Here is a 14509-nt window from a genome sequence, read left to right as displayed (position 1 = left end):
GCTTTGCTCGTGTTGGTGTTTTTTGGTTTCTTTTTTCAATTTGGTTGGTAAGCATTTTGAGCTTGACTTTTAGTTTCGTTTTGAGCTTCGTTGCCGTCGGTTGTTTTACTTTAGGATTTCTTGACATTTTGTAGGTGTGTGTGTATAAGTTACATGTGTTGAAGCTGAAAGCGTTAGCCAAAACTAGTTAAACGATAGTTAAAACGTAATATTCGAACTGCAGGCCATACAAAAGACTTAAGACACAAACTTGCAGTTGAGTGACAAATGATTGCATAACAGTGCCACGCCCCAAAAAAACACACTCACACTGACGCCTTCATTTCAATTGTGGATTGGTTTGGGTTTTTGTCTTGCTCAGGTAGAAAGAGCTGGAAGTGCCAAAAAGACCAACAAAACGTGATAAGTAAAAAGCCGCTGGTGACTAATTGAAAGAGCTTCAAATAAAAATATTACAATTAGTCATGCGGTTTATCTTAATACGTAGCTAATTTTGAAAACATTAAATATCAGTCATTAAAATTAGCATGCTTTAAAATTATAATAAAAGTAGTTTAAATATTATCTATGGTATCTCAAATACCGCGAAAAGTGCATTAGTAAATCATCCATTTGAAATTACATGACCAAAAACTTGAATTCTTTCAAGCCTCAAACGAGTATGTGAAGTGATCCGAATCCGTGCGGAAAGCAAAAGCCCAAAAAACACACAAACGAATAGGCTATAAAACAAACCCCGCAAAAATGCTTGTAATAAATTATAAAAAAAGGAATATATACATATATATATATATATATTTGTATGTGAAAAACAAACCTGACCAGAATGCGCGGATCATAAGTTAAATAAATATTAGAGATTGTACATGACTTGGGGCACAAGAGCAACCCTCGTGACTCGAGTGATGAACAGACACACATCACTCACTATGAGTTTGTTAATGGCCCTGACTGAAGACCTGAGATTTGACCCAATTGTTAGAAATAAATGCAAGCTGTTTTCCGACTTCAACAGACATTTTTAGGTCCGAGTAACTCGATTAGTATAAAAGATATCTTAGACGTAGATCTTATAATAACATCAATTACTTTAAATTAGTAAGTTATATCAGTAAATAGGAGAAAACCAAAGGGAAACTAATTACTCAAAGACAATTATACATATTATGCGAGAGTTTTTAACCGCTGCTCTGACAGCATCTTAGAGTCACTTTTGTCTATTGGTTTTCAAGTTTCGATTTTAACCACTTAACCAGCTGCAAACTGAGAGCGGCAAACGGCGCCGACAACTTTCAAAATGCCATTTTTTTCGGTTAACCGGAGGCGCGGTTTCAGTTTCGGTTCTCAAGTCGAGTTTGTGACGTGTGTCAAGAGCAATTTGCGTTGATCTGGTTTGGGTTTTATTTACTTTATGGTTAAGCGAAGGTCACCAAACGGAAGCGATTCAAAACAACTACCCACTGTTGTCTAAAATCACTTAATCAATTCATGGTCTGTAATTAATTTATTTTTGCAGCTAACGACGAGTTTTAATATGATGACCAGATGGGCTGTGACGGTAGCGCTGCTGCTAATTGTGGGCGTGGCAGCCGGCAAAGACAATTTGCATGTGGAATATGAATGGCGTGAAATGGATTTCAAATACGATAATCCCGATCAGCGTTGGACGGCCATAGAGCAGGGCGCCTTCAAGCCGACTTCGGTGATACCCTTCGGATTGGAGGTCTATCGCCATCGGTTATTCGTCACTCTGCCCAGGTGGCGTAGCGGAGTGCCAGCCTCGTTGGCCTACCTTGATCTAAATGGTAAGCGAACAAATTGCAATTCAACATGCAATTAAAAGTGAGGCTTGTCTATGCTGAATGCAAAAGAATCGCTCTCAGCAATTGCATTGTCTGACACGTGGGAAATGTGAGTGCTTTTGACTTGTTATGGTCAGATTGATATCTGATAGATATGCATTCTGTTCGTCTAGACTCTAAACAATACAATACTCTTAGTCTTCAGAAGTGGAATTGTTCATCGCCCACATTTTCGCTCACTTGCGTAATTAATAAGCTGTTAAACACAACAGAAACACTTGGCAGCCAAATAAACACATTGAAAGTGCTGCGAAAGTATATAAAGGAAAACATGTAGAGTGCTGCAGTCGAGTGAACTCGACTACGAAATACCCTCAATCAAGCTGTTAGATATATTCTTGTTTTATTGCCAAATTACACCCGAATGTAAGCAGGTGTGAAAGTGCTCCCATTTCTTACTGCAGTCACAAATGTAAAAGCTTAAAAAATATTCAGTAGATGCTTTCTTCTGCTTACACTATTTTCACACAATCATTATACTATTTTTACCCATTTCTAATGGATTCAGTGTATAAATACATGGCTGGTGGATATTGTAAATATGTATGCATGTTTTAGATACGTATTTACGTCCATGTCTGTTTGCATAGAAAACTAAATATAAATTGCAAATCCATATGCTTGCAGATATGTAAACATTTGGCAGGAAAAATTAATTTTTCTGGCGCATTGTAAAGTTTCCATCTTGTGTAGCTTTAACTCAATTGATTGCGATTTAATTAAAATGAATGTATACCCAAATCCATCAGATTTATATCCCATTAAAAACTTATTAAGAACATGATTTTTTTAAATATTTTAATTGATTGCTTATTGGAAGAACGGACACAAGCCAGTCAGTTTATTTTCTATGACCTTGGGATTTACTTGCAAATATTACCCTCTTAAGTCACGCTCATGTTTATAGGGTATTACCAGTTGTACGTTAATTGCACTCCATATATGTGTGAATGCATAACAAAGCTGTTGTTCAGCTGGCAAACTTGGCGTATCAATCACTCGATTGAGAATCAGCAGCCAATGCAAATAACCCAAAACAATTCATGTCAAATGCACAAACACTTTGTGGATCATTCACCTTGATTTGTCACTAAAGCCAATTAGCGTACTCATTTGTATAAACATTTGTTTTGTTCCCAGACAACTCAACGAAGATGCCCGCGCTGATGCCGTTCCCCAGCTGGGTGGCTCACAATCTGAATGATACGGAGCCGGAACTTGTCTCACCTTTCCGGGTGAAGGCCGATCAATGCGGTCGTCTTTGGGTGCTCGATTCGCGTATTTCAGGCGTGCTGGAGCAGACGAAACTCTATGGAACTGCTCAATTGCTGGTCTATGATATCCACAATGATGATCTTTTGCGTCGTTACATTCTGCCCGCTGGTCAGAGTAAGCAGAGCTCATTCTTTGCCAACCTGGCTGTGGAGGATGGCGACTGTGAGAATACGTATGCGTATATGGCAGACTTGGGCAGTCCCGGTTTGGTTGTCTACTCGTGGCGGGATCAGGAATCGTGGCGTGTCCAGCATCATTTCTTCCATCCCGATCCGCTGGCCGGTAATTTTAGCATCAATGGCATTGAGTTCCAGTGGGACGACGGTGTTTATGGATTGGCCTTGTCAAAGCCACAAATGGATGGCTCTGCCACACTCTACTTCCATCCACTGACCTCCACCATGGAGTTCTCCGTGAATACCACCGTTTTGCGGAATAAGACACTTGCGACTTCGGGTGACATTTTTAGGGAATTCAAGATTTTGGGCTCACGTGGCACGGATGCTCAGGCGGGTGCCCAATGCCTGGACCCGGAGACTGGTGTGCTCTTCTATGCTCTGCCCAATCAGAATGCCTTGGGCTGCTGGCAAACCACAAACAACTACAAGATGCAGGATCGCGTCTATGCGAGTGATAACATGTTAATCTTTCCCAGCGATGTCAAGGTGGATCATAAGCGACGCCTTTGGGTGCTCTCCAATCAGCTGCAGAGCTTCATCTACGACGAGCTCTATGGGGGCAGCATCAATTTCCGCATACTCTCTGCCAGCGTGAAAGATGCCATTGAGCGGACATCCTGTGAGCCGCCCAAGAAACTGCCCGAACTAATTAGTAAACTGGGCGAGGTTATCAAAACGAATATTGGTTTTAAGAGTTCCGATTCCAGCTCGACTCCCAGCTCCGGATCCGGTTCCACTTCTGGTTCGGCTGCGTGGTCCTTAAGCTTGAGCGTCCTGCTGCTGGGTTCAGCTATCTCTTGGCTGCTTTAAGGTCTAGCCTTTTGTACAAAAAACACCAATGTAAATGTAGTTTCCTAATTTCTTGAATTTCAATTGAACTCCATATGAATTGTTATTAAATCTGAATTTTATTTGTATTTAATACCACAAACAAGGAATTTAATTGTATACAAGTATTATTTATAAGCTAAAATAACTTTCATAAATTTCACGCAACAATTTTGATTCTTTGATTAAATGTAAGAATAATAATAAAAGACGTTTCATTCACAATTTGTCTACCCTTGCAGAGGGTGTTATAATCCATCAAATATATATGTTTTTAATCCCCATAACTGACAGAGACGATTTCCGTCTGCTTATATTTAAATTAGTCCTCAGTTTAAAAGCCATCGTGATAGTAAATATGTAGGAGACATCCTGAACGAATCATTCTATTATATAACTGAGATAGGAACGATCACTAGTAAAATTAGTTACTAGTTATTTGAACAAATATTTTGACTACTAAATACATATTATCTTTAACAAGATATCCGAACCAAACTCATCCATTAGACAAATAGTCAAGTGGTTTATAAAAGAAATAAATTGACTCCGGTCTACGAGGGTCTGTAATATATCTTCTTATTATCTGTAAATTTAAACCAAAAAATGATACCTTTATAGGTTGAATAATTTTATTTGGATGAAAACTACAAGCCAAGCCAGCTGGCTGTCTAATATTTGTCCAAGTCCGCCCCTTCCACTGTGTAAACGTTGGTGATGTCTACCGTTTCATCGGTGGTGTGTGATTCTGTATCCTCTGGACTTTCGGTACTATTGTGCTTCTCATTCTTTAGCTGCAGTCTCCGAATGCAATCGCCGCAGAAGAACAAAGTCAACTGAAAGATTAGTTCAAAATTACAACAGCTAATAAATTGAAATATTTCGAATACTAATTACATGCTCCAAGATGCCAATGATGCCCAGCACTGAGAGACCCAGCAGAAAGCCCAAGGAACCACCCACATCAGCTATAAACTGCGTAGTGTCGTAGCTGGGACGCTCTTCAATCATCTGCTGGAACGGAATGACAAATGGAATTTAATATTTATGTTATAAGATATCTTAGGGTGTTTATATAGCATATATAAGAAAGTGTGAACGTTTTTAGTGTTGCCACATGATAAATTTCTATACATTTTTGTTAAATTTGAGGGGAAATATTTGTAAAAATGTATCCTATCTGGAAACTTAGTACAACATTTAACTATATATACCGATATCAGCTTGGTCGTATAATATATATAGAGCAGAGTGCGTGGTTCCGGCTGTAAGAATTCCTTCCGACTTTGTATGTATGTCGTATAAATGCGAGACTCGCAGGGCTGCAGACAATCACACTCGTAGTCATCAACGCTATCGTATACCCTGTAAAATGCCGTGATATAGATTTAGATAACTATGACAACTGAGCAATTGCCATACAGTTTATAGCTTAGAACGAGATCGCGCATGGACTCATTGTTGTTGCAGGGCTCGTGATCGATATCCGGCATCCAGGGACCCGAGCAGTTGACCTCATCAGCCAGATCCTGCCAAATGCATATCTCGCCACACTAAATAATTAGCTGGATTTAGAAAAATAGTATATTGATCAGATTGCTTATACTTTGAGATCACTGTAGCCCTCCTGGCGGGAGCATGACTCCATGCGCGTCTCCACATTCGAGAAGAACTGAGTCTGCAACTTGATCTCGAGCTCCTCGTTGATGCTCGCAAATACATATTCCACGCGACCCGAGCCCTTCATGTTTATCTCTATGGAAAGGGATTATATTTGGTGCTCCATAAACCATAGCTAAAGTAATTCCAACTCACCCGTAAAGTTCTCGCGTTTGTCGTGTATGAAAATGTGCCAACCCACTCCGGCTAGGTAATCCACATCGCTCGTCGATGCAACCATATCGTGCTCCATCATTAAGGAGTAACCCACCGGCTTGGAGACACGATTCATGCTCTTTAAGGGACGCACCGTAAAGCAACGACCCATATTAAAGTGCAAGCTGCTATCGATCTCGACATCTGTGAAGTGGAATCCATAATATAGTCTTTGTAATCTTTAATTTGCTGTTAGCAAAATTGATCTATCTATTTCAAGTAACACTTACTCTCTTTGCCATCTAACCCGTAGCTGAAAAATGTCTCGTTAAATTCATAGGTACTTCTTTCAAAGAACTCGTCGAGAGGCAGTTCATCATAGGGATAGTTCTGCCAGCAGGTGGCAAATCTAGGATGGGGACAATTGCCTCGCGATAGATTCTGCAAGCAACATTATGAAATCAAACACTATCACATAAGCGAAAACATAAGAAATTATTTCTAACAATTGCCATGATTTTTTCTGAGAGAATAAATTAAATTAAACTTTTTAAAAACAGAAATTACAGTTGTTTTTCGAGTTAGAAACACATCTTGCGTATAATTTTCCCAAAAACTCACTGATAAAACTTCAGCCCGATAGGGAGGCTCTCGACAAAGTGTAATTGCTGGCATTTCAATAGTCTGATTCACATTGTAATAGGAATGCGTCGATATGGGTGGATCCGTAAGCTTGGAGAAGCACTCGTATAGCTGCACAATCACAATGATGCTGCACACGAATAGGACAAGGTAGCGTATAAGTTTCGCAGGATCTCGCAACACCCAGGCTCTCAGCTCGCCCCAGTAGCCCATTTTGAAAAATCGGATATTGAAAATCGGCGGTCGACACGCACGGAAGAATGAAAAGCAAGTGAAAGTCAATATCTTTTCTACAATATATCCGCAATATCTCTTTTTTTTTGTTTTTGACGGCCTGCACAATTTCACACAGTTGGTCATTGATAAGCTAATATTGATTTATTCGCCATGGCAGAATACCCGATAAGGGATGGTACTCCCAGAGATATAGCAGTTAGATAGACTACAACTGCAACTGTGTGTTGTACACAAATCGGCGTATCAAAAACATGTGTAGTAACGCCTGGAATTATGGCCTTCTCTGCGCTTGCCTTTGATACGGGTTAATCACGCTTCACGCGTTTAATTACCAAAACGTATTGTTTATAATTGTTTATGGCTTGTGCGTAAATACACTCGAACATAAAACAGTTGCTTGGCCATTTCTACACTCAGAAATAAAATCGCCCTCAATTTGAGAAATCTAGAATTCTTTTGTTTAAATTTGTTAAGAAAAACAGTCCCAAAAATGTGGTATTTTTTTACATTTTAGAAATATTTTTCTTTTCGAGTAATGCATTTGTAAAAAGTAGATATGCAAAACAGTAGTTTTTTTTGTTGAAATCCTTTTAGCGACATTTAAGTTTTTTGTGTATGTGAAATCTTAAAACCCTAGTGCTTAAAAATACTATTTTTTTCTGAGTGTACACCTATAGCTATTGGAAATCAGCGCTTTAGTAAACGCTTTATGGTTTTATGTGTTTATTTGCATATTGATTTGGAAACTATTACGACTTTCAATTGTTTTCATATAAGTATACAGCTTTTATACATCGGTTAAGGAGTGCAGAATTTGCAGCCGTCTTCAAGTGAATTTTAATCAAAAATCGTTTTATTTTTTAGTTAAATGTAGTACAAATATAAAGATCAAGACATGGCTGTAGATGCATTGCTTCTCGACTTAGTTGAAGCTTTGACTGAGCGAAAACTGAGTAAAGTTTGTTAAAAGACATGTTTCTAAAGTCAAGTTTGTTGTCCCTTTAATTCATATACTGATTCTCATTTCTACGAAGATATTTTTGATTTGAGATTCTCAATCTTAACTTAAATGATTAACAAAAATAAATTGAAAAGATATTCCATTCTGCCAATTTTTTGTCTGTGTATTTTGGCTGTTAGTCATTCACAAATATCTGTCATATAAATCCAATCGTTTTAAATTGTATATGAAAAGTCACTATATAAATCTGTAGCTTATATAAATGTGTTAATATTTGTGATATGTGATATACGTTATAGATACGATAAGTTATGACACCTTTGCTTCAAAATGTTTTGACCTTAGCTCCTTAAACTGATCGAAATGCTTTATATACTAAATAGAGCATATGTACAATGTACATATGTATCTAGATAAATGGACAAATAGATAGATAGATAGATAGATAAGTACCTTGAGCTTTGCAGCAAAAACAATTGTGGGAGAAAAAAACAAATGAAAGGCAAAGCTAAACAATGTGTGCGTATCTATCCAGTAGTAGATGAATTCCTCAGTTGTGACGTTAAATCAGAGCAGAGAGAGAAAGAGAAACATCAGTCGAATCGAGTGCGACCCACTGCTATACAAATATATATATACATCTGTATATATATATGTATATAAACTATATACTGCACACATACATACACATAGCACACACACAGTCACAGCCAAAAGGCACAAAACTAATAAACAAAAAGAAACTTGCGACTAAAAATAGACAAATTGAAACATTTTTCGAGATGAGAAAAAATCCAACACAAGACAACAGAAACGGGACGTGAATGTGAACATGGATGCTACACAAGTGAGGAAGGGGCAGGGGGATTGGGGATTGGGGTGTGCTTACTTTTGCAGATACAACATGCTGCTACAGATGCGCATGTATCTGTGAGATACATTGTCGGACTACAGTGCTTGGTGCTTTGTACCACACGGCGTATGCTTGCTCAGGACACAGCCCGGCTGTATCTGGTATACGTATGTAGTGGTGTCTGTATGTGTGTATGTGTGTATCTAGTAAATTTTAGATATTCGTATAGATATATTTTGAAATAGCCACAGGCACAACGAGATACGTCGAGACTGCACAGCAGCATTTTCATGTGTGTGAAGTTCTTTCTTGCTTCTTCGCAACTAAATAGCTTTTGTTTTAATTTTAGACCAAAGCAGCGGCTATATTAAACGCATATGAATGTTTTTTAGATTTAGTAGGTATGTACAATACATATGTCGTGTGTATATAATCATAGTATATGGCCTCTATATACCTGTTGCCAAGTATCCAACTGCTCTTGCTTAGTACTCAGCTTAGCCACATGGCCAGCTTTACTACTGCTGCCTCAAATCTGACCCATATATGTATATATATATATATATATACATATATATGTATATCTATCCGTGCACCCATACCAGATCTGGTATTGAGTAGTGCCTTTTACCTGTGCGCTGTTTTGGAGTATGAAATATGTTTTAAAAATACTTTTAGCTTGTCGTTAATAAATTTTGTGAAACATTTTTACAACCTACATGATGATATTCCTGTACACACATGTGTGTATATATAGCTAGATATATATGAAAGTACATATACGCTGCACTGAGTCATTTTAGTGCCTGTCTATAGTATTTCGCATATGATTAATCAATCGAGCACAGTGGCGTCGACCAGAAGGGGCCGTAATAAGTGTTTAACCTGATGGGGGGGTTTCAACGAGCCACTGATTTACATTTAGAAACATTTTCATTTTGCATTTCGCTGATCATTAATAAAAGTCTGGGCCGTCTGCATTAATTTCTACACTCGAAGCATTGATTATTGCATTTGAATGCACTTGAGTTATGTGTATATATAATATATATATATATGTATGCGTAAATCTTATTGGTCGAATTGCTTGGCCGAGTGCAGTCAATTTAATTGGGTGACAAATGCTTACCGAAATAATTTGGATGCTCCACACATCAATGACTAAGTCGAAATGATTCGGTTTTATTGGCTAATTAACAAACAATCTATATGCAATATGGAACTATTTGTTTTCATATACTACGCGTGTGCGATTCTCAATTGAGCCAAGGCAATTAATCAATATCTTACCACACACATAAATGTGCAAGCTTTATGTATGTTTTCGCATACTAATTTCATAGAAATTTTCTGCATTTAAAAAACTATCAAACATAATTTTGCAATCAACAAACAGAAAATTCAGTCAGATAATTCTTAAAAATGCAGTGTAAGTTTATTTTTAAAATGTTCATGATTTTTGTTTATTTATATAAAATGTATTTAAAAATTCAAATTAACAAATTAAAACGATTAAGATTTCAGACTAATTGTATTTTGAAATAAATTAAAAACAATGCAATGTTTATTTATTATAATTATTCTGCTTCCTGATTCTGGCACTAATTTAATCATTTTTGTCCTCTTGTTTCCTTAAGATATAGGCTTTGAGAATTTCTCCTCATTGCCACAAAAACGGCAGTATTTTATTCACTCAATCTACAGTGTCCTGTGAAGAGACCGCTGAGTATTCTAAGTCAAGCCTTCCCCTATAAATTACATACTTAAAATGCATCTGAGTCTTACTACCAGTCTTAGACCTGCCCTAGATTGTAGTAGACATCTTCGCCATTTCTTAGTTGTCTTGCTTTTGTTTTAAAAATATTTAAAATAATATAAAAAAAATTAAAAATAGTTTGAGTCTTTTCCTACTTACAATAGTCTACAGCCATTGTATTGTGCTATTGTGTGTTACTAAATCAAAATGAGATTTGCAGAACCATCAATCATATTTAACTGGTTCAATGCCAAATGTGTTCAACAAGGCAAAACAGCTGTTGGACTCATTAATGACTGACAGTTGCAAAGAGAACATATTTGGGGTATTCAGTTTTAAGTGGATTACTGCAGCCCCTGAATGCCAAGGCATGTAGAATAATACAAGATATACTATTCAGATATGTCCAATCTCATGTCATCTTGGCCAGATCTAAACTTACATAATGCAGTGCCGTAATTCAGGAAGTATTCATTCAGTTGCCATGCTTCGGTGATATTTACGAGAGCCGAGGAGCAACGGGTTCGGCTACCTGGTAACGAAGCCACAAAATCGGTTCGATGTGGCCATTAATGTGGGGCAGGGAGTGAGGTAGGGATTGTGGTTGCACATGGGAGGCGCACGAGAGATGCAGTTGCGGCCGAGTGCGCGACGTTGACCGACGACAGACATCGGGCCTGACGATGGATATTTATATATCGACAATTTGGACAAGTTCCAATGCATTTAGAGACGAAGAAGTTATCTATAGACTATGCATGTATTTTGGTCACGGTTGCCGTTTCACGAAATTATTTTCTGCACCAATTGCTGAATCAACTTTCTAGAATGACAACTCAAGCCGGCGTTACTTATACAAACTGACGAATATAAACTGACTAATTTACTATATTATATTTAATTTTATATTAAGCAAACTTATAGTCTAAAACTTGTATCTGACGATTCTTACGAACTATATTTTAATTTATTTTATGTAAAGCTTAATTTTAATCTAAAATTTTTAAATAACCTATATTAAATATCAATAGCAGCTAAGGCTTTCTCCTTTCCTTTTAATTGAGTAGCTTACAAATGTATATTGCCAAGGTATTTACAATCTAATATACCATATTTAATATACTTAATTGCTTTTTTTTTAGAAATCTAAGATAAAATTAGTAAATATTTACTATATGTTTAGAGATTTGAACTTTTAATGTAATTACAATTTAATCATTCATACTTTATTTACTATTTTGAAGTCAAAGTTTCATTTGAATATAATTGATTGATTTAATTTAATTATTAAGACCATTTTTTGATAGTATTTTATTTTGTAGTTTGTAATAAATTAATTTTATTTTACTTCAAAATATTAATTTGTTACAATCAAGTATAAAACATTTAATAAAGACAATTAAAATATTCATAATATTACTGTCAAGAACTCTACTCTCACAACCGACATTAAAAACGTTTAAAAAAGAAATAAAAACAATCACTTAAAGTCCGATCTTATTTACAGTTATCAAAGTTATTGTTCTATTATTGTTTTTGGCATACACTGCAATTTTTGCAGGCATTTGATGGATGTGCTCTCACATCAATCGAAAATAGCCCCATTGCTTGCAATAATTGTTGCTGCCACTCGTATGTGTGTACATATGTGCACCTAACCGCCACCTCACCCCTCCCCATCCATTTGATTATAGCGCATGCCAAACATCTTGACACTAAAATGCAAAAATTGCTTTGCGTCAATGACTCAAAACCGAAAATGTTCTCTCATTTGCACAATGGGCTGAACAACAAAACCAAAATAATAAAAAAATAGAATCAAGAAACAACAAAAACAATTGGACACAAGCGACAATCCATTTTGTTCTTGATGATCTGTTTTCCTCGAAGCAGTAATCGTGAATTCGAATATTGGGTAAATTATTTGGGATGGCGAACTGGCAACAGAGGCACTCATTATTTATGTCATCTTAAATGTTTAAAATATATACATTTATTTCATATAGCTGTTATTAGTATTAAGACATTTACTCTGCACAGTGGTTGATTAAAAATTAAATCGCATTGGTTTCAGAAGTAGTTTTATTTTACATTTGTTTTTTTATTTCAATTTTTGTTTATTTAATACATTCATTTTTGAATATGTCTATATATATATATATATATTTATTAGTTCTTCCATTCATTTAACGACTGATTGCTTCGTGTTTTATACTTCAAAACGCCAGAGAAAGTCTGAAAAATAGTTTAGATTTGTTCGATTTCGTCAAATTTCTAGAAAGTTCTTATACCTGAAGTTAACAAGCCCCGATAAACCAATGTGCCTACCTAAGAATAACTACTTTGAATTTATGGACCTATACCCTGCAAGAGCTTGTGTCAAAACACATAAAATATTCTCTCAAACGTGAAGATTATCGTTCTGATTTCAAATATGTGCAAATTTTATTTCAAATTGTGTTGATGTTGGCAATCTACGAGTTATTGTTCTTGCTATTGTTGTTGTTGTGTTTGCTATTCTTTTTCCTCTTTGTTTGATTTGTTGTTGGGGAAAATTGCGTAAAATTATTTCTGACAATGTCGCAGATTGTGTTTCAGCAAGAAGAACCACAGAAGCCACAGCGGATTCAAAAAAAAAATATATATATTTGAAAAATAAAGAGAAATTATGATCATTTTATCTTATGTGCGAAAAGACCAAGCATCAGCACATTATGTGGCGGACCATAGAATATGTTGATTTGAATATATATTTTTTGTTGGGTTCTATTTGAACGCTTTTGGTCTATAAAGTTTCATGAAGATTCCATTCAAGAGGCGTTGGCGTTTGAAAACACATCAGAGGCGTCCTCGACGAGGGGGCAGTTTCTGATCTTATGAAGAGCAGCCAGCTATTACACATACACTCACTTACACACACACACACACACACACACACATACACAGAAAGACTTTCAGGCACGTTGTGGCGAAAGCGAATCAAAATTTATAACTATAAATAAGCCAGAAAATCTAAAAATTTGAAATTTGTTTGTCTTGCTTGGTATTTTCCTTATTTATTATTTTTTTTTTTTTAATTTTATTTTAATATTCAAATCATTTATGAAAAGTATTTTCGCTGTGGGCGATCTAAGAAATCGCTCACATTGTGTGTGTGGAAAGGACCCGCATTCTTATGAATGCTGTCGACCAGGGCAGATCAACTAAAGTCGACTAAACTGTTGCAGACGCTGTCGACTGCGAGTATTGTCTGTCAGATGCATTCAATTTAGCATTGAAAAAAATGTATTGCATTGCGCTGAAGGACGCCGACAACATTTATTTGATTTGGCACTTCTCAGTATCTATTTTATCTACTTAGTATCTGCTAATGTTTCTGTATCTGTATCTGTATCTGCATCTGTATCTGCAAGTGGCTGCTGGCGTCTGCGGCCATTTGCGTTTCGCTGTGTGCGTTATTTTGAAGTTCACACAAGAATTTTTGATTTTTTTTTGTTCGCGTTTTGTAAAAATGCCAGCATCCAACTGACGCCAAATGATAAATACTTTGTAGACGATCCTCACGTTCGATAATATCTCATAGGAAAGATGCATATAACTTTTCTATCAAATGAACGCAGATATTTCAGCCATCATAAATCATTTCATTGATGATTGGAACAGCTGATCAATCATTTAAAATCCATTGTATCTGTATATATATATATATATATATATATATATGTATGCCCATAGCTAACCGATACGATCTGGCTAGATTTTAACGCCCCCGAACCGGTGGCAGATCAAATTGGCATTGAGGTGACCAGAAAAGAATAGAATAAAACAAATACCGAAAAATGATCACTGACTAAAAAAAAAAAAGAAGAAAAGCCAAGAAAAACAAATCAAATTGCATATGTAGAGGAAAATGGTGTGTGTGTGTGGGAAATAAGCAAAAGCTTTGGAAAAGGTGGGTGGCAGAGAAAGGTGAGAGGGAGCCAGACAGCAAGAGGGCCAGAGCGTAATACTAACAACAACAACGACAACAATAAATGAACAAGGATTTTTTACAAATGCAAAATTTGTCATTGAAATGAATTCCACGTACACACACACACG

General features: G+C 36.4%; 2 protein-coding genes across 2 annotated transcripts; one reads left to right on the top strand and one right to left on the bottom strand.

The window, feature by feature from the left end:
• Positions 1-729: 729 nt before the first annotated feature.
• LOC6562937 (protein yellow) lies at positions 730-4358 on the top strand. The gene is made up of 3 exons (XM_001989112.3): positions 730-750; positions 1517-1805; positions 3003-4358. The coding sequence occupies exons 1-3, from the start codon at positions 745-747 to the stop codon at positions 4124-4126; spliced, it is 1419 nt and encodes a 472-aa protein (XP_001989148.2). The 5' UTR covers positions 730-744; the 3' UTR covers positions 4127-4358.
• A 258-nt stretch (positions 4359-4616) lies between these two features.
• Positions 4617-6832, bottom strand: LOC6562443 (acid-sensing ion channel 4-A). The gene is made up of 8 exons (XM_001989113.2): positions 6581-6832; positions 6250-6400; positions 5960-6163; positions 5751-5899; positions 5567-5697; positions 5359-5509; positions 5042-5155; positions 4617-4980 (listed from the first exon to the last, which is right to left on the bottom strand). Exons 1-8 carry the CDS (start codon positions 6812-6814, stop codon positions 4816-4818), a joined length of 1299 nt encoding a protein of 432 aa, XP_001989149.1. The 5' UTR covers positions 6815-6832; the 3' UTR covers positions 4617-4815.
• Between the last annotated feature and the right edge of the window lie 7677 nt (positions 6833-14509).

The sequence above is a fragment of the Drosophila grimshawi genome, unplaced genomic scaffold, assembly GCF_018153295.1.
Source record: "Drosophila grimshawi isolate 15287-2541.00 unplaced genomic scaffold, ASM1815329v1 contig_1377, whole genome shotgun sequence".
NCBI classification, from domain to species: domain Eukaryota; kingdom Metazoa; phylum Arthropoda; class Insecta; order Diptera; family Drosophilidae; genus Drosophila; species Drosophila grimshawi.
This window is presented reverse-complemented; position numbering and strand designations above follow the sequence as displayed.

What these genes read in the sequence shown, in the direction of transcription:
- LOC6562937 (XM_001989112.3), top strand. An exon ending in GGCCTACCTTGATCTAAATG is followed by an intron (nt 1,806 to 3,002) that starts GTAAGCGAACAA and finishes TTTTGTTCCCAG; the next exon opens with ACAACTCAACGAAGATGCCC.
- LOC6562443 (XM_001989113.2), bottom strand. Translation starts at nt 6,814, where the DNA reads ATGGGCTACTGGGGCGAGCTGAGAGCCTGGGTGTTGCGAGATCCTGCG. An exon ending in CAAACGCGAGAACTTTACGG is followed by an intron (nt 5,900 to 5,959) that starts GTGAGTTGGAAT and finishes CCCTTTCCATAG; the next exon opens with AGATAAACATGAAGGGCTCG. An exon ending in TCATTGGCATCTTGGAGCAT is followed by an intron (nt 4,981 to 5,041) that starts GTAATTAGTATT and finishes CTAATCTTTCAG; the next exon opens with TTGACTTTGTTCTTCTGCGG.